At 39.5% G+C, this 22,628-nt stretch overlaps 1 protein-coding gene across 8 annotated transcripts in view; it reads left to right on the forward strand.

The window, feature by feature from the left end:
- DYNC2H1 (dynein cytoplasmic 2 heavy chain 1) overlaps window positions 1-22,628 on the forward strand; it is a 339,313-nt gene that overhangs the window by 132,090 nt on the left and 184,595 nt on the right. For 6 of the 8 annotated variants that reach the window (XM_058686526.1, XM_058686519.1, XM_058686520.1 and 3 more), the window contains 7 exons: window positions 6,640-6,660; window positions 8,017-8,115; window positions 10,032-10,155; window positions 17,802-17,965; window positions 19,443-19,562; window positions 20,092-20,226; window positions 21,815-21,958. In XM_058686526.1, coding sequence (XP_058542509.1) covers window positions 6,640-6,660; window positions 8,017-8,115; window positions 10,032-10,155; window positions 17,802-17,965; window positions 19,443-19,562; window positions 20,092-20,226; window positions 21,815-21,958 — 807 coding nt within the window. The remainder of the gene's footprint in view (window positions 1-6,639; window positions 6,661-8,016; window positions 8,116-10,031; window positions 10,156-17,801; window positions 17,966-19,442; window positions 19,563-20,091; window positions 20,227-21,814; window positions 21,959-22,628) is intronic. The other 2 variants (XM_058686521.1, XM_058686523.1) reach the window with 1 other exon arrangement.

A 22,628-nucleotide genomic window follows, 5' to 3' on the forward strand; every position in this document is an offset into this window, starting at 1 on the left:
TTTGTCTGATATGTCATTTGCAAATATCTTTTCCCATTCTGTTGGTTGCCTTTTAGTTTTGTTGATTGTTTCCTTTGCTGTGCAGAAGCTTTTTATCTTCATAAGGTCCCAGTAGTTCATTTTTGCTTTTAATTCCCTTGCCTTTGGGGATGTGTCGAGTAGGAGATTGCTACGGCTGAGGTCAGAGAGGTCTTTTCCTGCTTTCTTCTCTAGGGTTTTGATGGTCTCCTGTCTCCCATTCAGGTCCTTTATCCATTTTGAGTTTATTTTTGTGAATGGTGTGAGAAAGTGGTCTAGGTTCATTCTTCTGCATGTTGCTGTCCAGTTCTCCCAGCACCATTTGTTAGAGACTGTCTTTTTTCCATTGGATGTTCTTTCCTGCTTTGTCAAAGATTAGTTGGCCATATGTTTGTGGGTCTAATTCTGGGTTTTTTATTCTATTCCATTGGTCTATGTGTCTGTTTTTTGTGCCAATACCATGCTGTCTTGATGATGACAGCTTTGTAGTAGAGGCTAAAGTTGGGGATTGTGATGCCTCTTGCTCTGGTCTTCTTCAAAATTACTTTGGCTATTCAGGGCCTTTTGTGCTTCCATGTGAATTTTAGGATTGCTTGTTCTAGTTTTGAGAAAAATGCTGGTGCAATTTTGATTGGGATTGCATTGAATGTGTAGATAGCTTTGGGTAGTATTGACATTTTGACAATATTTATTCTTCCAATCCATGAGCAGGGAATGTCTTTCCATTTCTTTATATCTTCTTCAATTTCCTTCATAAGCTTTCTATAGTTTTCAGCATACAGATTTTTTACATCTTTGGTTAGATTTATCCCTAGGTATTTTATGCTTTTTGGTGCAATTGTGAATGGGATCAGTTTCTTTATTTGTCTTTCTGTTGCTTCATTGTTAGTGTATAAGAATGCAACTGATTTCTGTACATTGATTTTGTATCCTGCAACTTTGCTGGATTCATGTATCAGTTCTAGCAGACTTCTGGTGGAGTCTGTCGGATTTCCCATGTATAATATCATGTCATCTGCAAAAAGTGAAAGCTTGACTTCATCTTTGCCAATTTTGATGCCTTTCATTTCCTTTTGTTGTCTGATTGCTGATGCTAGCACTTCCAATACTATGTTAAACAACAGAGGTGAGAGTGGGCATCCCTGTCGTGTTCCTGATCTCAGGGAAAAAGCTCTCAGTTTTTCCCCATTGAGGATGATGTTAGCTGTGGGCTTTACATAAATGGCTTTTATGATCTTTAAGTATGTTCCTTCTATCCCGACTTTCTCAAGGGTTTTTATTAAGAAAGGGTGCTGAATTTTGTCAAATGCCTTTTCTGCCTTGATTGACAGGATCATATGGTTCTTCTCTTTTCTGTTATTAATGTGATGTATCACGTTGATTGATTTGCGAATGTTGAACCAGCCCTGCATCCCAGGAATGAATCCCACTTGATCATGGTGAATAATTCTTTTTATATGCTGTTGAATTCAGTTTGCTAGTATCTTATTGAGAATTTTTTCATCCATATTCATCAGGGATATTGGCCTGTAGTTCTCTTTTTTTACTGGGTCTCTGTCTGGTTTAGGAATCAAAGTAACACTGGCTTCATAGAATGAGTCTGGAAGTTTTCCTTCCCTTTCTAGGTTTTGGAACAGCTTGAGAAGGATAGGTATTATCTCTGCTTTAAATGTCTGGTGGAACTCCCCTGGGAAGCCATCTGGTCCTGGACTCTTATTTGTTGGGAGATGTTTGATAACTGATTCCATTTCTTCGCTGGTTATGGGTCTGTTCAAGCTTTCTATTTCTTCCTGATTGAGTTTTGGAAGCGTGTGGATGTTTAGGAATTTGTCCATTTCTTCCAGGTTGTCCAGTTTGTTGGCATATAATTTTTCATAGTATTCCCTGATAATTGTATCTCTGAGGGATTGGTTATAATAATTCCATTTTCATTCATGATTTTATCTATTTGGGTCATCTCCCTTTTCTTTTTGAGAAGCCTGGCTAGAGGTTTGTCAATTCTGTTTATTTTTTCAAAAAACCAACTCTTGGTTTCGTTGATCTGCTCTACCGTTTTTTTAGATTCTATATTGTTTATTTCTGCTCTCATCTTTATTATTTCTCTTCTTCTGGTGGGTTTAGGCTGTCTTTACTGTTCTGCTTCTGTTTCCTTTAGGTGTGCTGTTAGATTTTGTATTTGGGATTTTTCTTGTTTCTTGAGATAGGCCTGGATTGCAATGTATTTTCCTCTCAGGACTGCCTTCGCTGCATCCCAAAGCGTTTGGATTGTTGTATTTTCATTTTCATCTGTTTCCATATATTTTTTAATTTCTTCTCTAATTGCCTGGTTGACCCACTCATTCTTTAGTAGGGTGTTCTTTAACCTCCATGCTTTTGGAGGTTTTCCAGACTTTTTCCTGTGGTTGATTTCAAGCTTCATAGCATTGTGGTCTGAAAGTATGCATGGTATGATTTCAATTCTTGTATACTTATGAAGGGCTGTTTTGTGGCCCAGTATGTGATCTATCTTGGAGAATGTTCCATGTGCACTCGAGAAGAAAGTATATTCTGTTGCTTTGGGATGCAGAGTTCTAAATATATCTGTCAAGTCCATCTGGTCCAATGTATCATTCAGGGCCCTTGTTTCTTTATTGACCGTGTGTCTAGATGATCTATCCATTGCTGTAAGTGGAGTGTTAAAGTCCCCTGCAATTACCACATTCTTATCAATAAGGTTGCTTATGTTTATGAGTAATTGTTTTATATATTTTGGGGGCTCCCGTATTCGGCGCATAGACATTTATAATTGTTAGCTCTTCCTGATGGATAGACCCTGTAATTATTATATAATGCCCTTCTTCATCTCTTGTTACAGCCTTTAATTTAAAGTCTGGTTTGTCTGATATAAGTATGGCTACTCCAGCTTTCTTTTGGCTTCCAGTAGCATGATAAATAGTTCTCCATCCCCTCACTCTCAATCTGAAGGTGTCCTCAGGTCTAAAATGAGTCTCTTGTAGACAGCAAATAGATGGGTCTTGTTTTTTTATACATTCTGATACCCTGTGTCTTTTGGTTGGTGCATTTAGTCCATTTATATTCAGTGTTATTATAGAAAGATATGGGTTTAGAGTCATTGTGATGTCCGTAGGTTTCATGCTTATAGTGATGTCTCTGGTAATTTGTCTCACAGGATCCCCCTTAGGATCTCTTGTAGGGCTGGTTTAGTGGTGATGAATTCCTTCAGTTTTTGTTTGTTTGGGAAGAGCTTTATCTCTCCTTCTATTCTAAATGACAGACTTGCTGGATAAAGGATTCTCGGCTGCATATTTTTTTCTGTTCATCACATTGAAGATCTCCTGCCATTTCTTTCTGGCCTGCCAAGTTTCAGAAGAGAGATCAGTCACGAGTCTTATAGGTCTCCCTTTATATGTTAGGGCACGTCTATCCCTCACTGCTTTCAGAATTTTCTCTTTATCCTTATATTTTGCCAGTTTCACTATGGTATGTCGTGCAGAAGATCGATTCAAGTTACGTCTGAAGGGAGTTCTCTGTGCCTCTTGGATTTCAATGCCTTTTTCCTTCCTCAGATCAAGGAAGTTCTCAGCTATTATTTCTTCAAGTATACCTTCAGTACCTTTCCTTCTCTCTTCCTCCTCTGGAATACCAATTATACATATATTATTTCTCTTTAGTGCATCACTTAGTTCTCTAATTTTCCCCTCATACTCCTGGATTTTTTTATCTCTCTTTTTCTCAGCTTCCTCTTTTTCCATAATTTTATCTTCTAGTTCACCTATTCTCTCCTCTGCCTCTTCAGTCCGAGCCGTGGTCGTTTCCATTTTGTTTTGCAGCTCGTTTATAGCGTTTTTTAGCTCCTCCTGAGTATTCCTTAGTCCCTTGATGTCTGTAGCAATAGATTCTCTGCTGTCCTCTATACTGTTTTCAAGCCCAGCGATTAATTTTATGACTATTATTCTAAATTCACTTTCTGTTATATTGTTTAAATTCTTCTTGATCAGTTCATTAGCTGTTTTATTTCCTGGAGATTCTTGTGAGGGGAATTCTTCCGTTTGGTCATTTTGGATAGTCCCTGGAGTGGTGCAGACCTGCAGGGCACTTCCCCTGTGCTGTCTTGAGTAACTTGGTTACTTGAGTAACTTGGTGGGCGGGGCCGTAGTCAGACCTGATGTCTGCCCCCTGCCCACCGCTGGGGCCACAGTCAGACTGGTGTGTGCTTTCTCTTCCCCTCTCCTAGGGGCGGGATTCACCGTGGGGTGGCGTGGCCCGTCTCGGCTACTTGCACACTGCCAGGCTTGTGGTGCTGGGGATCTGGCGTGTTAGCTGGGGTGGATAGACAAGATGCATGGGGACGGGAGGGGCAGGCTTAGCTCGACCTCCTTCGGAGATCCGCTTTGGGAGGGGCCCTGCGACACCAGGAGAGAGTCAGACCCCCCGGAGGGATGGATCCGCAGAAGCACAGCGTTGGGTGTTTGCGGGGTGCAAGCAAGTTCCCTGGCAGGAACTGGTTCCCTTTGGAATTTTGGCTGGGGGATGGGCGAGGGAGATGGCGCTGGCGAGCGCTTTTGTTCCCCGCCAAACTGAGCTCTGTTGTCTGGGGCTCAACAACTCTCCCTCCCGTTGTCCTCCAGCCCTCCCGTTCTCCGAGCAGAGCTGTTAGCTTATAACCTCCCAGATGTTAAGTCCTGCTTGCTGTCGGAACACACTCTGTCCGGCCCCTCCGCTTTTGCCAGCCAGACTCGGGGTCTTTGCCGGCGAGCCGCCCCTCCGCCCCGGCTCCCTCCCGCCAGTCCGTGTAGCGCGCACCGCCTCTCTGCCCTTCCTCCCCTCTTCCGTGGGCCTCTCGTCTGCGCTGGGCTCTGGAGACTCCATTCTGCTAGTCTTCTGGCAGTTTTCTGGGTTATTTAGGCAGGGGTAGGTGGAATCTAAGTGGTCAGCGGGACGTGGTGAGCCCAGCGTCCTCCTACGCCACCATCTTCCCTTGTCTCCATGTATATTTCTCAATAGTCATTGCTTAAACGTTAAAGTATTACAGCCTTATTAGCATTGAATGTGAAAATCACATTCCAACTAATGTATACAAACTGATAGTTTCCTCAAATGAAGTATGAAGTTTGCCGCTAACTTGGTTTACCTTTGTATTAGGTAACAGATGATTGGAAGATACTTTTTCCCTTCAGTGATAGGTTTTTGTCTGTTGTTTCTATTGCAATAGCTTATCCTCTCTAACACCAGTTTTCTCTTTCCTCTCTGCCCTGTTCTCTGCCTACACACTGTTTCCTTATTCTGTAACTCCATAGCTCCAAAGGTAGCATGAACATGAAATGCTCCTTTTTAGGTAACATACTGTAGTATTACAAGATTTGTTTCATGGGCCCAGTATTCCTGGATTATTTTGTTTGGTTAGACCTATTAGTCAGCTGACTTATTTTGGCTCATTATGTGGCCTCCTTCCCAGGGGAGAGGGTGCTGACCACAGATTAAATGGTTGTGACTTTCTCAGAATTTGATTTGGCTTCTTCTCTATTTTTAAAACGTTTTCTCTCGTTATATTTACAAATGTGGCACTGTAAATGTGTAGGTAAATAAATTCATTACATTTATTGTATTACATGTGCTTTTTATTCTATTCGTTGTTCCTTCTCCAAAGTTTTCTAATGACCTCTTCTTTGTCAGCAATCCAAGAAGACAGTCTTTTGCAGATTTAAAAAACACACAGTTTAAGTATTATTCTTTTTTTATTCCATGAGAAGTAGGGGATGAGCATTTAGAAAAAAAGTGTTTGTCACAGTAATTGTTTTTTCCTGATGATAGTAATTGAAAATACTTAGTTTTGGATTCTGAATTATCTTTTATGATGAATCTAGGGAAAATTGTGAAATTAATTTTAATAATAAGCTTTGGTTTACTTTTTATTTAACATTGCCATGTTTCTTGTAGATAGATATAATTATATGAAAAAACAAAACCATTTGGAAAAATTTGCTAGGTCAGTTAATTTTGTTGGGATGGGCTACTACAGTCAACTTTTTGTGTCAGTTGTAAAGTATTCTAGATTTAGAATAAGCTCTTGCATTTAAGGCTGTGAGTGGATAGCACGTGTCTGTGAAATCTTCTCACGTGATATAAGATCGCATAGTTAGAAGATCATGTAAAATGTTCTAAGACCTTCGAGTTTGACCTGAACTGCTTTCTAGCAGCTTGCCCTGACTTACCTGCTCCACCATAGAATCTTGTGTGCTCTTTATTATAGAATTTTTAGGTTTTTTTTCTTTCTGGGATGTGAAGTCATGAAGGGTAAGGGTATATTTATATCTTACTAATTTCTGCATCCCTCGTATCGTCTTAACATAGTAGTTACTCCCCACGTGGTAGATGAAGGGATGGATGAGTGAATGACAGCTCAACATTTCGGGATCTATTTCACTTATGTGTAGAATTTACATTTAATTATGGATCACAGACCTAAAATATACCTTAGAGATTTTGTCTAAATCTCTCTGGAGGAATATAAATAAGATTAATTCAAACCTGTAAGTACTCTTTGAAGTTCTAAAGCTTATTTTTGGTCTGAAGACATGATTTTTTGAAATATTATCTTTTTTTTTTTTTTAACTGCATCAGATCATTGGTTTGAAATCATGGGTAAGAACTTTTTTTTTTAATTTAAAATAATTGTTTTTGTGGTTGGGCAAGATCTCATAGACTTGTGACGTGTTGGCTATGGAATACATAAAATCAGATCTAAAACCAAGCGTAGTATGTAAGAGATGCTTATGGGGCTGTTTTCTAACCACCTCATTTGCCAGGAATAGCACATTTATAAGATGGAGCTGGGTGCCGATCACACATTAGTGGGCCACCTTGGGAAATCGAGATGCGGTGAGAGTAGTTCATTCTCAGTGCAGGCAGAACCAGGCTGTGTGGTTTAGAGGGACTTTTAAAACAATAGCAAAGCTGTTTTAAAGGCAGTCAGCTCTTTATTATCACCATTTCCTGGCACTTTTGAAAAAGCTTGGTAATGAATGCTGTTCGCCTAGGACAGATAGTCCCCACTCTCTGCCTTCTTGATAAGTCCCCAAAAGAACCTGTGACTTCTTAAGGGACATACCTCAGTTTGAAGTCTTCATTTCACTTGGATTTCTGTTTGTTTTCTTATCCGGACAGCCCACAACTGCATTACCTTTTTCAAATATATGTGAACATTTAAGATAAATTAGGCTAGTTGTTATTCAAATCTGATTTACTAGGTAACAATGATTATTACCTCTTAAATTTACCAAAGCTATTAATTTACGTATTTACATTTAAATTAATCCTATCTATATAATTGTCTTCCTCTCACCTGCTTAGTGGTATTGTGTGTTCAATGTATTTTCCCTAGTTTCCAGCTTTCTGTTTGGTTCAGGGTATTCTGTAATGAATTTAGTTTCTAGTTCATTAGATCTTAATCTATAAGATACATAATTTTTTTCTTCTAGGATGCTCTGTCTATATAGTATTAACTATATACTGCTTTATAAGAATTAATGTCTGAAACATAACCAATTATATTGCTAATTATTTCAGCAGTACTTTTATGATTAGTTCATACTTCTCTTTTAATGTCTTTATGGTTTATTTGACCAAAGAATATATAAAGTTTGCGAATAATTTGTGTATTTTAAAAGCCACAAAGAGAGGTGCAGACGGCATCAGGTGGGGACTAGAGGTCTTGCTTGCTGTATCGTTAACACACACACTTCATTACTGTGTAGTAAATAGGACTCTTCTCCATTTACTGTGGTTGCATTTAATTTTCTAATATTCCTGATAGCTATAAATTTATTAATGTAGCCTCTGTGTGCAGCTAAAACTGGCATCTTTATTTCCTCCTTACGGTTGTATATTTATGTTCTCCAAAGCCTGAAAGAAAAACCCCCTCAGTAATTGATGCATAATTTTTAGGCAATTTTTTCCACTTAATGAAAGCTTATAATTTTTTTCTTTTTTTGAAACTAGAGTCGAGTATGCCCATTCCTTATAGACCCTTCTTCTCGAGCTACAGAGTGGTTGAAGACACATTTGAAAGACTCAAGATTGGAAGTTATTAACCAGCAGGTGTGCAGTACTTATAATTGAGATGCTGACTAGGGATAGCATCTTATGGTAACAGAATTCTGGATCCGTATTCACAAAACATAGGCTTACTGCTGTAACTTACCTGGCTTGGGACCTGAGGAAACAAAGATAATGATTTTAGCTTTGGTTTTCTCATTTGTAAAAACGGGAGGAGAATATTTGCTTGATTCCTCACGTGTGCTGAGCATTAATCTAAGACCTGGGAATTTACTGGTGAGTGACACATTCACCATCCCTGCCCTCAAGGAGATACCAGTCTGGTAGCTGGAGAGACTATTAAATAAGAATTCACACTAAATTACAACTAAAGACATCAGTATAGGATCCCACAGAAATGAAAGTCCCTAACTCCACTTGGAGAAAGTCTCCTGGACTTCTAGCATTCATGTGGTTTCTCTCAATGCCTCTTACTGTCTCCTGCTCCTCACCCTCACCAACAAGCATCTCCAATGTGTCCAAGATTTGACATGCTGCTCAGTGAAATGTAATCATAGTCTTTTGGGGGGAGTGACTTCTCACTGTCATATTTATCTTGCTGAGGAAATTATCTGGGGTCAGATTTTATTTTGTTTTGTTTTGTTTGAAGAAGGCCTAGTGTATGATTAATTTTCTTTTACAAATTTTTTAAACATTTTAAAAAAGATGTTAATTTTTGAGAGACAGCAAGTGGAGGAGGGGCAGAGAGAGAGAGAGAGAGAGAGAGAGAGAGACAGAAACAGAGACAGAGAATCCTAGGCAGGCTCCATGCTATCAACATAGAGCCTGAAGTGGGGCTCAAACTCATGAACTGTGAGATCATGACCTGAGCTGAAATCAAGAGTCAGATGCTTAACCAACTGAGCCACCCAGGTGCCCCATGATTTTCATAGATATTCTTCAGGTGCTTGACCAATTCTCTCTTTAAAATGTATTTCATTTTAAAAATGGAGGTATTTACCTGATTTGTGTGTATTAAGTATGTACATATATATGTGTGTGTATATATATATATATATATATATATACACAAAATACTATCTGTATACTATATATGTGTGTGTGTGTGTGTATATATATATATATATATATATATATATATATATATATATATATAATGCAATATATAAAATACTTTGTGGACAGCTGGGAGGCTCAGTTGGTTAAACATCCAATCCTTGATTTCAGCTCAGTTCATGGTCTCACAGTTGTGGGATCAAGCCCCACATTGGGCTCTGCTTTGACAACATGGAACCTGTTCTGGGTATCTCTCTCCTTTTCTCCCTGCCCCTCCCCACCCACACTGTCTCTCTCTTTCTCAAAATAAACAAGTAAACATTTAAAAAATACTTTAATGCCACTTGGGTTTACAGGAGGAGACTTTAATAATTATGATTCCAAATATTTAATTTTTGTAACCATAGTTGGAGGTTTAAAACTCTTTTGCTAGCTAGAAAGCCTTAAAATTCTTGCATGATTATAGATTTTTGTCCAGAGGTTGTTTTCACAAGAAAAGTTCACTAGAAGTCATCATTTGCCTTTCTTCTTCCATTCAGTGTTTGATTTTGAACATAAGCAAAAAAATAAAAAATAAAAAAAAAATTGTGCATCAAGTTAAAATTTTAAATTCTAGTAGCAGATTGAAAAATCAAGCTTTTTTATTGTTACTGTAAAAATCTTTATTTTTTATGTGTGTTTAAATTATGAAATCTATTTGATAATTTATTCGACTCTAATGATTCATCACCAAGTACTTAAAACTAGAAACACAATCATGAATAATTTGAATTATTAACATGCATACTAAATTTTAAAATATTCATATTATTCTTATTAACATCTTCCTTCATGATCTTTGAGGACATTTATAAATATTAAGGTACTAAAGGAATTAATACGTATTCTTTTTATTCCCTCAGGATAGTAACTTTATCACAGCTCTCGAGCTGGCAGTGCGGTTTGGGAAAACCCTTATTATACAGGAGATGGACGGTGTAGAAGCTGTTCTCTATCCATTATTGAGACGAGATCTGGTCGCTCAAGGTAAATATTTGACAGTTTCCACAAAATGGCTATTTTTAAAATTTCGAAAGTAATTAGCTTCATAACTAACTTTGACCTTTCTCTGTCTTGCTACCGAATCTAACCAAATGGAAACTTTTCAGGGGGAATATGAGCATGTCCTCCTAGTCTGTGGCAAGTAAATGAATTCTTGAAGTGCCTTTGCGGAGGGGGGTGCTGTGTCGGGGTGTCCGGGGAGCTTCCGGCTGGAGTGACGCGAGGCGGGGGGGCGCTGTGTCGGGGTGTCTTGGCCGCTCCCGGCTGGAGTGACACGGGGAGGGGGGCGAGGGGGGCGCTGTGTTGGGGTGTCCGGGCCGCTCCCAGTTGGAGTGACTCTGGGGGGAGGTGTGTCGGGGTCTCTGAGCTGCCCCTGGCTGGAGTGACGCGGCAGGGAGGTGGGGGGGAAGGCCGAGGGGGGGGCGCCGTGTTGGGGTCTTCTGGAGCACAGTTGGAACAGTCACACTCAGGGCTCAGATTGTTTGCAGGGAAAAGATAGAAAGCAAATCAGCAAAGAGAAAGCACACCATAAGTGAGGTCAGGAGTCCAGAAACAAGGTGCAGGCCTCTAAGTCCTCTGCCATTGGAGTCACACAGGAAGTGCTTACTCTCCCAGGACCAGGTTGTGAAATGACTCATGTGAAATGTCATATACCAAGGAAGCTTACTGCGTACAAACTCAGACCCTAGTTTTTACTGGGGGTAATTTTTTTTTTTTAATGTTTGTTTATTTTTGAGAGAGACAGAGACAGAGCATGAGTGGGGGAGTGGCAGAGAGAGGGAGACAATCTGAAGCAGGCTCCAGGCTTGGAGCGGTCAGCACAGAGCCCTATGCAGGGCTTGAACCCACAAACCGCAAAGCTGAAGTTGGTAGCTTAACCGATTGAGCCACCCAGATGCCCCACTGGGGTCTCATTATGTAAGCTCGTTCGGCCTGGCATGTAGCAGATTTCCAGCTTCCCCAAACAAAAACGCAAGTGTTCAGCACAAACCACATTGTTTGTACAGACAGTGAAAACGCAGTGAGCCACTCTTCCACCATGTTCTGGGTAAGGTAAGAACCCTCCCCAAATCCAAATTCCCAGAATCCTCTTAGGGGCCCATCTCGTAAGCAGGATGGTGTGGGGGTGGCCCAGTCTCAGGACTGCTTTGTAGGTACCTGAGCCAGCCTTTGACAAGTAGAAAGGAAAGCATTTAAACTCGAGACCGTATTGTCCTGATTCATACCACACACATCACTGCCACTACAGCATTTATGTTCACGCCGCAAGGTTTAAATAGAAACTGGAGTCATTGGGCAAACCAGGGACAGAGCGAAAAACGCATTCATAGATCACTTGCTGTTTTGCACATCAGTGTGCTTGGGCTGGCAGTGGCTGTGTGTTGTGAAGCGAGCTTTGGTAGGGGCACTTTTGCCCTTGTGACCTGGAGTTACTTTCGACATCAGTCTCCGGTCTCAGTTCGTCTCTTCTTTACTGGTCCTTCCTCATATCTGTTGACCAGCTCCTGCTATTCTATCTTAAAGGGGAGGTGGGAATGAAGCTTTAGGGCCGTCTGGATTTGTCCCTTCAGCCTGTTTGGCCCTTGAAGGCTCCCTGAATCTGAGCCTCTGTCAGCTGTGACTGGTGTCGGGTGTTGGCAGTGTCCGTAGCATCATCTGAGAATGGGTGTTGACAAGGTCCCTTGAAGTTGGATCTGGTGCAGAGTTACATATTTCACATCCTGAGCGGTTCACATTATGAACCCCTCTTCCCCCTGGCTGTGCAGGGCTGTTTGGGTTAGTCTGTGTATTTCAGTATTAGGGAAAGAGAGTTCATCTCTGCCCTTACCTTATTTTTTCTGCCTTTCTCCCAGGGTTGCATTTCACAGTAGTTGGAATCTTTTATCCTCTTTGCATATATTTCAGATTGTTGTCTTCCAACATGTTGAGTTGCCCGTGAATTGCCATTTTGTCATCATATGTTTCCTTTGGGGACAGAGGATGGCTGTCCTAGAACCACCTTAAACAGTCTGTGTCCAATTTTAGTTACATCCCCTGTCCCTAATCTAAGCAGTATGAACTGCCTGTCTACATACTGAGGTCAGTCAGCACAGATAATAGGACTGGAATGTACTTTCCCTCCTCACATTTATGCTGTTCAGAAATCCCTTCAAATGTGTACTGATGGAAAAGAAGGGCAAGGGACAGCTCCTCTTCAGATTCGCATTGTTTTTACTTCCGGAGTCACACGTGCCTCGTGACTCCGCCCAAGCAGAAGGTCCATGTGCCAGTTTGCAGCTGGTAAGCAACTAAAGACTGTGGACCAGCCAGCCTCTTAGAAGTTGTTGAGGGAGAGGCTGGTGTGGTGGGCATATAGTGTAAGTTTTGCTAATAACAGACGTCAAAAGCATTTTTCATTGATTGTTTCAGTCCAGTGGTTATTTCATTTCCATGTTGGGGTTGGGTCTGGATCGGGAATTATTGTACAGATGAAAGCTGAACATTCTGGTTGGCTTTTTAGTCTGGATGCTTCCTTTTAGAAGCATACGGGCATTTGTATGTACAACAGAGATGAAGTTTGTGATCAGTCATTGTATCTGTTTCTCGTGGCTGGTTCTCCATATGGGTATGTCTCCCTGGTGGCCCAACTGGACCCAGGACCTGAACACAGCCAGACCACTGCTTCTCAAACAGGAGTGATGTTGTCCCCCAGAGGGCCTTTGGCAAGGCCTGGGACATTTTTGGTTGCAACAGTTTGGGTGGTCTATGGCAGACCTCTTAAAATGCTCAGGACCTCTCCTTCCAAGAAATGGTTTTCCAGCACAAATTGCCAGGAGTGTTGAAGTTGAATAATGCTAAGTTAGCTCACTCGTTCTGACTCATAAATCAACTGCACTGTTGTATTTTAGTAACTGTCACCGTGGCCTTATTGCCAAGAACACTCCCTGATATTATGCTAAGTGAAATTAGTCAGAGAAAGACAAAAATCATATGACTTCACTCATATGAGGACTTTAAGAGACAAAACAGATGGTCACAAGGGAAGGGAAACAAAAATAATATAAAAACAGAGAGGGGAACAAAACAGAAGAGACTCATAAATATGGAGAACAAACTGAGGGTTACTGGAGGGGTTGTGGGAGGAGGGATGGGCTGAATGAGTAAGGGGCACTAAGGAATCTACTCCTGAAATCATTGTTGCACTATATGCTAACTAATTTGGTTGTAAATTAAAAAAAAATAAAAAATAAAATTAAAAAAAAAACAAAAACGAATGCTCCCTGAAGTCAGCTCATTGGACAGGGTCCTCACTGCTCTGGATTCCCAGAAATTTTGTCTATGGATAGTGTATGGGCTGTAGCATGCCTTTGGATTTTCTTATGTGAGATTATTTGCAGACGTCTGTAATGCTGTGCATCTGAAGGACACGGGGTCAAAGGCAGCAATGTTTTATACTTGCTCACATTTCTTCCAAAGTTGCCTTTTGCAGTTTTGCAGGAGCAGCCTTTCAAAACCAGCCACACGTTTGTTGACCAGATACATAGGCTTTTGTAAAAATTCCAGGAATGAAAGATGCTGCTTCTAGTAGGCCAAGAAAGGAATCGTTATTCTCTCTCTTTGTATATAGTAGGTATAGAGACAGCAGTTTATTCTTCACTTGCTTGGGCAGTGTCGCTTTGGTTATTTGATTGGCAGGGTTTTGTATTTGTCCTCACTTAAGTCCTATTCATCTTTAGTCATTCGGGCTTGGATGGTATTGAATACAATGTGGGCAGTTCTGTTGGTGGAGACCATTACCAAAAGGTTATCCATATAATAGGATGTTTGGACCCATAGGACAGTTGACATGGTACTTTGGGTTTATCTAGCTCAGATGATGATAAATTTCTGGAGAGTTTGGACCTGTGGGGGTATACTGTATACAGTGTCCGTATCTGTTATAAATGTTGATGAAACCAAACCAAACAGTATTCTCGAACGTGGATCAGGATTGGAACTGAGATACTGAACAAATAAATTGGGACTTTCCCTGGAAAGGGAGCAGGCAACCAAATTTTGTGCTTACTCCCAGTCATTCTGCCTCCATAGTTCTCTAAAGTACAGTAAAGATTTTGTGTCCAGAAGAAAAAAAATTAACTTTATTCTCTACTCCATAGGCTAACTCCATTGTAAGTCAAGACTTGATGCAGTTGAGACTGTGTTGGGCATTATAATACAGGGCTTATACATAAGGGTCCTTTTTGGACAATGAACCATTTCCTTTGGGCATTTTTTTAAAAATTCTGTATCAAAATAATACATGCCTAGTATACAAAATCAAATAGTACAGAATGGCAGCTGAGTTCCGTTCCTCACCTCCTCATGACTAGTCCTACTTACCAGAGAAAACCAGTTATTTTTCAATTTTAACATTTTATTAAAATATACACATGCATGTGTACAGTTTATGCATTTTTACAAACAGAATACACCTGTGTAAGCGTTCAGATCAAGACATAGACCTGTGTCTGCACCCCAGAAGCCCCTATTTGGCCGCCCTCCTCAGTGAGGATGACCACGGGCCTGACGCGCAGCAGGATGGATAATTTTGCTTGCATTCTCACGCTGCGTCAACGGAGCGAGGCCCTGAGTCCCATCGCACTGGCCTGGCTCTTGTGGCCTGGCTGTGCTGTTGTCCTGGTGAACGTGCCTCTTTCCGCAGCGCCAACATCCCGTGGCTCCTCCTGTGACCGTCCTCATGTCTAGGCGCAGAATCAAGGGTACTCCCTGTACCAGAAAAATAACCAGACATCTTCCTCTCCCAGCTAATTTGGTGACTTCTGATTTTTTTTTTTTTTTAACCATTTATAACGTAGTCCCCCTCCATTTCTCTCACCTCCTAGATAAACATTATTAAGATACCAGTCACAGAATTGGCTGCTGTTTCTGATAGCATCCGTTCCCCAGCAAACCACACTTCCCTTGAACCGTCTTCCAGTCGCCTAACATAAGCCCCAGTCCTGTAACAGGTGGCCAATACCCTCTTGCCAAGACAGCATGTTTTCTTAGGATGATCTGTCTTTGGTTGCAGATTGGCAGCAAATGTGAGCTGAGGACCTTTAAGCACTGGATTTATTTTATATGTTTGTGTCCTATAATTTGTGTGTATGTCAGGCTTGCTAAAGTTCTGTGTATTTTCAAACATTTGTTCATTTCATCCAAATTGTCAAATGTTTTGGTGTATTTTTTACATAATGTTCTCATAACTTTGTAATTTCAGTTGGCTTTGTAATGATGTCTCCTTGTTTCTTGACATTAATAATTTTTTTTCTTTTTTTTCCTCCATTAGTCTTTGATAAGGGTTTATCAGTTTTACTAATCTTTTCGATATACCAAGTTTTAATGTCACTTTTTTTCATTGTATTTTTAAACTGGGTCTTTGCTCTTCATTATTTCATTCCTGTTACTGCCTTAGATTTCCTTTGGTGGTTTTTTTGCTACATTCTTGAGGTGAAATTCAAAATACTGATATTCAATCTGTTTTTTAATATATGCATTTATGTCTATAAATTTCTCTCTCAGCCCTTTGCCAGCTTCGTAACGTAAGTTTTGACTTCTTCTTTGATTCGTCAGATTACTTGGCTCTTTTGTTATTATATAATTTCCAGGTAGTTGGAGTTTTTTTAGATTCCTTTTTTGTTGTTGATTTTCAGCATAACTCTTTCATGGCCAAGGAGCTTACTCTGAAGTACTCACTTGTTTACATCCTGTTGAAGCTTTCTCTGTGATTGGACATTGGTTAATTTTCATGTATGTTCCATGTACAAATGAAAATTATGTGAAATTTGCTTTTCGTTTTAATTTTTTTCTAAAGTCAGTTAAGTTTATTAGTAGTAGTGTTATCTGCTATATTTTGTTTTTTTCTGTGATTTGTTGAGAGATTTCTTAAAGGCTCTATGATTTTGAATTTGTTTCGTTTTTATATAGTTTCTTCAGTTTTTGCTTTAAGTATTTTGAAGCTGTGTTTCAGGATGCATACATATTTGAAAATGTGATATTTTCCTGTTTGGATTCTTTTCTTTACCATTATGAAACGTCCTTCCTTTTCTTCAGAAGTGTATCAGGTTTTAGAGTCTGATATTAGAATGGTTACAATACTTTGGGAGGCTAGTTTTTGTACTACTTTCACTTCTTTTATTCTTTTACTTTCAATTTTCTGTTGGTCTTGTTTCTAAAGGGTGCCTCTCATTAGCAGTTTGTCGTTTGGTTTTGCATTTTCAGTCACCATGCTGCCCTAATATTTGTCATGTAAGTCAATGCAGCTGACCTTGTCATAGAATACCTGATACAGTTTTCTAATTGACGTGATTTTTTTTGTTGTTAAAACATTTTCTGTATATTTTTAATGGTCATCCTGCATATAACAATATATATCTTGGACTTACCATTTTAATACAAATAAATACTTTGCCACTTCTCTCCTGTGCACTTTAACGCCACGTATCCCCTGTCTGTCTTTGCATTATCTCTATGGCCCACGTGATAATTATTGTTCTTCAAGTCCGTACGTCCACACATTTATCCTTTATACTTCTCTGAAATTCTGCCAGCATTTCATTATCTTGTTTCCAGCGAGGTTGTTTTTCTTTTTCTACATTTTGCATCCAGTGTAGTTAACATCCAGTGTTGTGTTAGCATCAGACTGCGATGTCCTGACTCCGCACTCTACCCGTTGGCTGTCAGCTGGTGCTCCTGGTGGTGGGAGTGCTCTTAGTGCCCATCTCAGTTATGTGTCTTCTGTCTGAACTGTTTCCTTTTGTGCTTCATTGAGTGAAGGTCCACTGGAAACAAACTTATTTTTTTTTCTGCCTGACATGGAACTTGGGGTTGGTTTTTATTTTCTTAAGCACTTTTGGGTTTTTATTCCTTCATCTTCTAGTTTATGTCATTCCTATTGAGAGGTCACCTGCTGAGTTTATTCTTGCTCTTTTGTAAGTGAAGTGTCATTTTTCTCTAGATGCTTTAGAATTTTTCTTGGTCATTGGTTTTCAGTGGTTTGATTATGATGTCCTTCAGACTGGTTTTCTTTTCATTTATCCTGCTTAAATTACCTTGAACCATTCCAGTGAATGTAGAAGTATTTCATTGGTCTTTTAAATTTGGGTTTCTCTGATAATGACTCCGGTTCAACATTGTTTTGATAGATTTTTGGACATAGGTAGATCATTCTCCATAAAGTGCTCATTAAATTATTTTCATATTAACTTGAAGTTTTTAAGTAAAACATTTAAATCTATTCTGAGGTTCTCAAAAATTCTGTCCAGTATTTTTCTTAACCTTTGAAAATCTTTGAAAACATGTATTTTGTTCTTAAAAATAAATTAGTTGTAAAATTAAAATTGTAAGTCATGGTATAATTGTTGATTCATTCCACGTACATGGTGTATAATGGATATCATTGTTTATCCCTGTTTGTATAAGAGCTGATTTATAGGGCATTCTGGTTAATAGTCTCTTGGCTAGCCTAACTGTTGCTGTTTCATACTCTACTGAAAAGCCTGTAAACTACCAACTATTTAGAAATACCAGAAAATATACATTATACTTTTTAATGTCACGTAGCAAAAAAGAGAATACTGAAGCCAACTGATAATTTCATTTTTAAAACATAGGGCCACGTTACGTGGTACAAATAGGTGACAAAATTATCGACTACAACGAAGAATTCCGCCTTTTCTTGTCAACAAGAAACCCCAACCCGTTCATCCCGCCGGACGCAGCTGCCATAGTTACGGAGGTTAACTTCACCACCACGAGAAGTGGATTGCAAGGCCAGGTGCGTGCGGGTGGGCGGTGCGCTGCCTGGGACATCTTCTGTAGCTCTGTGAATACGTGATTCCTTGTTGGAGTCTGTCTCAAGAAGCTGATGAGCATGTAAACTTCTGGAAACACCTTGAAAATGTATTTGTGAGTTAGAGTAGTAAAGCATTCGGGTTTCCTTTATCCTTTGCGTGAGACACTCGTCGTTAACATCAAGCTGCTGCCTTTGGTTTTATGGCCTGTTTCCGTTGTGTGTAGTGGAATTGGAGAGAAAGAAGGATCATAGACTAAGATCAGCTACTTTTTCTTTTTTAATGATGTAAACTGAGGTTTCACTGTGAAAATTGCATTTCGTTGACTTATTTGGCTAGGGGAGCAAGGGTGTCTGATTCCTCATGTGACTTTTTTTCCCCGCTAGAATATAGGCCTCTTTGAATTCCCTGCATCTGTGTATCACTAACTGTACTTCAGAATATTTTATGAATCTCAGAGTGAGTTTTTATATCTAGACTTTTATTTACACAGTTCCTTCCTCACTCTCTTTTTAAAGACATTGTGCCTATTGACTTGTTAATCTTTTTTAAAGTTTATTTGTTTATTTTAGACAGAGGGCATCAGCGGAGTAGGGGCAGAGAGAGGGGGAGAGAGTAGAGTAGGGGCAGAGAGAGAGAGAATCCCAAGCAGGTTCCACACTGATTCCACACTGACAGCACAGAGCCCGTCTCAGGGCTCAAATCCATGAACCATGAGATCATGACCTGAGCCGAAGTCGGACGCTTAATCGACTGAGCCACTCAGGCGCCCCGACGTTGCTTTGTAAGAATAACTTTATTAAGATTCAATTCACATATACAATTCATCGATTTAAAGTGTACAATTCAGTGTTTTTTACTTATTTTTTTAAAAAGGTTTTTTTTTAGTGGACTTGAGGGTTTATGGTAACTGTGTCTAATATTTTGAAGGACAAACTTTTCCAAAGTGACTGCACTCTTTTACTTTTCCACCAACAGTGTGTGACGATTCTCCTTTCTCCCCATCTGGCCAACATCTGTCTTATTAATTGTAGCCATCCTAGTGGACCTGAAATGGTATCTCGTTGCAATTTTGATGACACAGTCTTTTAAGGAAGTTATTTTTTAATTTCTTTATATGAATGCTTACCATTAAAAAACTAGTTTCCATGTTTTTTATATATTTAATCTAATTTTATAAGTTTAGAACTAAGAATTACATATTGATAAGTAATACAATTTCTTACAGGTGTCCTGTAATATTTAATACTTTATTGATCAGTGTAACTATTTTGCCTCTTTTTCTGGTCAGAAATAATTGTGAAGTGTCTCATGTTTAACTCGAAAGAATCAAATGAGGTACATAATATAATAATTATTGTGATATTTGGTCAAACATAAGACCTGTGTGTGGGACGTTTGTTTTGTTTGAACTTCATCACTAGAATAATTTTGACTTAAAACAAAAAATTTTTTTTTAAGCTTTTGGCTTTAACTATTCAGCATGAGAAACCTGACCTAGAGGAACAGAAAACGAAACTGTTACAACAGGAAGAAGATAAGAAAATACAGTTAGCCAAGCTTGAGGAATCTCTTTTAGAGGTAAGATATAGTTATTCAGGAAACTTTCTTATATTACATTTTTAATGAATATAATTAACAGTGTTTTTTAATAGTGCCTTCAGCATGTTTTTGGTTGTGTCAGTGATGTGAATATATATCTTAAAATCAGACTTCAAAGAGAAAAAAGTAGGGATCTTGGGATATAAGATCTTAAGGAGTAATAGTAATGTGTAAGACAAGTGATTTTTATGTATTACTGTCTTTTTATTGCATTATTTCACTAATATTTATTGCATGCTCCGAATTTCGAATGACATTAAAATGCAGCATGAAATTATGATTTATTCTGTACCTTTAAGTAGTTTTTATTAGATTGCTAAAATTAATACATATGTGTGTAGTATATCATAATTTACTGTACCATTCTTATAAACTATAAAATGTTGAATTTCTTTTAAAATAATGTAAGTTTTCATAAAAACCATCAAATTAATGATAGCTAATATGGGCTTCTTTTATTTTAATACGTGTAACACTATTCATGTTATTTTGTTAATTTTTGCTGCAGACACTTGCCACATCTCAAGGGAATATTTTGGAAAATAAAGATTTGATTGAATCTCTGAATCAGACGAAAGCAAGCAGTGCACTTACTCAAGAGTCACTTAAAGAATCTTACAGACTCCAGATTTCTCTTGACCAAGTAATTATTTCCTTTCTTTTGTGGTCTTCTATCATGTTTTCTTCACCTTTTATGTTAATCTGATAAAAAGTGTCGAATGAGGACCTGAGGAGAATGACGATTACAAAATGGAAAGCACTTCAAAGCCCCGGAGCCTTGGGGGTGCTCCTTGCTGCCCCAGAGGGGCTGGTATGGTGCCCGCGGCATCAATAATACGCGCCACTGCCTTCTGCTGATTTCTGGCATCACACTGGCTCACGTTCTGCAGCTCCAGTCTGTACTGAAGTTGAAAATTAATGTTTCACAAATAGCCAACTTTGCCATTCCTGGAGCTTTTTAAAATTAAAGCATGTTTAATGTATTAATTGAGAGTTTTCAGGTGTTTTTTCCACTAACAACATTTTTCTTCCCTACTCATCTCGGACCCCATGATTGTGATGATCTGAACTATTTTCTTGTAAATGCTCAAAATGCTTTTTGGCTTATTCTTTTGATAGTTCCCTTTGCCAAATTCTAACCCAAATCCATAACATAAATATATCCTGTCTTCTCCTACCTTCTAGTGATTGAACTTTGCTTGAGGAAAAACACCCCCAAACAGATGTATGTGACTGTGAATCTCCAGGGTCCAGCCTGACCACAGCTCTCAGGGACATCCTTTAATTCTTTGCCAGTCATCTCAGTGACCTTTTCACGTTTCCTTGGAGTACTTTTCAGCCCTTGCTCAAATTGTACCTTTACATATCGTTACTTTTTAAGTCTTTTCTTACAGGAAGGGCTCTTTGGAAACCAAAGCACGAACAGGTTTACAACCCGATTCTGATCTAGCCACCTCGTTTTCTGTCCCAGGGCTAAGCTCGGCAGATGTTACACCTGTCATTTATGATCTTACCACACAAGGGTTTTGGACTTTCTGACCTTCTCTTTCTGAACAGGCGTTGCTGAGTCACACACATAATTTTACTAATACCGTATTTGTAATCCTGGTGCTCGGATCAGAATAACAGTGCCATGGAGAACCTCCTCAGAGTCCCATTCAGAGCCTAGAGGCCATTTAATCACCCTTTACTTTCTGTCAGAGCGAAGGTCCCCGTGGACACTGGCTTGTTCTGTGTTTATGTCCAACAGTGCTAGGTGCTTTTTGGTATTTGGTGTGGACACCTGTAGACTGTCTGGTCCGTCCGTCTGCACACACATGTGATTCACAGCTGTAACTTTCCTCTCCTGCAGGGATTGTAGCACGGTGCCCTTTTTATTACTACGCTGGTTCTCTTTTGGAATGTACACTCTTGTCACTTAATTTCTGATCACAACTGTGTGGCCTGTCTTCGTACCCTTTCCCTAATGTAGGTGCTGGTGGTCCTCATTCCGATCCACCGTGAGCCACTTCTACCTCTGTAGGCGACTTTAATCGGAGAGGCAGATAATTATCTAAATACATTGCCCTCTGTTCTATAAAAATAAGAAAAACTGGGCCCTATTGTTCCTGTTATAAAATTGGTCCTCTTCCTTGGTTGTCCGGTGGGGGGCTCACATGGGTGTGGCGGTCTGTGGGTGGCAGTAAGGCGCTACTGCTGAGGTGTTTTCCTGCCCCACCTGTGGTCCACAGGAGCGGGATGCGTACCTTCCCCTGGCTGAGAGTGCCAGCAAGATGTTCTTCATCATCTCCGACTTGGCCAAAATTAACAACATGTACCGTTTCAGTTTGGCTGCATTTCTCCGACTATTCCAGCGGGCTCTGCACAACAAACAGGTACACTCTTGCTTGCCCCGTAGCTGATACTGAATAGGAGAGATCACTTTACTAGGTACTTAATTTGTAACAGTAATTTCCTGAGAAAACTTGTTTAGAATTACGTTTTAGAAAACCCCATGTAACAGTTTTAAGCCATATTTAAAGAAACGGGCTCCTTAGTGTATTTTATGTTCTTACAAACTACCCCAGTGTGACAGTCCTTTGAATGGAAATGTTTTAAATTCTGAGTACAAATTAATATGTAATAGAGTATCATTAAAAATGGTAGAAAGAGAAATTGTCTACATAATCTTCTCATTTGGGGAAAAGAACATTGAACATTTCATCATACACGTTCGTCGTTTGAGGCTTTGCTACATTCCAGGGATTGTTCTAGTTATCGGGGCTGCAGAAGTGTATGCTACGTAACAAGTGTATGTGCTCGTAGAAGGAAGGAAAGGTGAATGGATATAGGTTGTTTTAACCCACAGGTATCACATGGTCTTGAAAGTAAGTGTCAGTATATCACAGACAACTTTCACGTCATATATAGGAACCTGCGGTCTTTTTGAGAAACGGTGAGGCTGCACAGTGCTTCGTGTAACCAGGTGCTGTATGGACACTGTCTGCTTATCTGTGCTGAATAGCATATTACCCCAGTCTTGGTGTTTTTCTTCTGCTCGTGGAT

Source organism: Neofelis nebulosa, chromosome 10 (assembly GCF_028018385.1).
Source record: "Neofelis nebulosa isolate mNeoNeb1 chromosome 10, mNeoNeb1.pri, whole genome shotgun sequence".
In the NCBI taxonomy this organism is placed as follows: domain Eukaryota; kingdom Metazoa; phylum Chordata; class Mammalia; order Carnivora; family Felidae; genus Neofelis; species Neofelis nebulosa.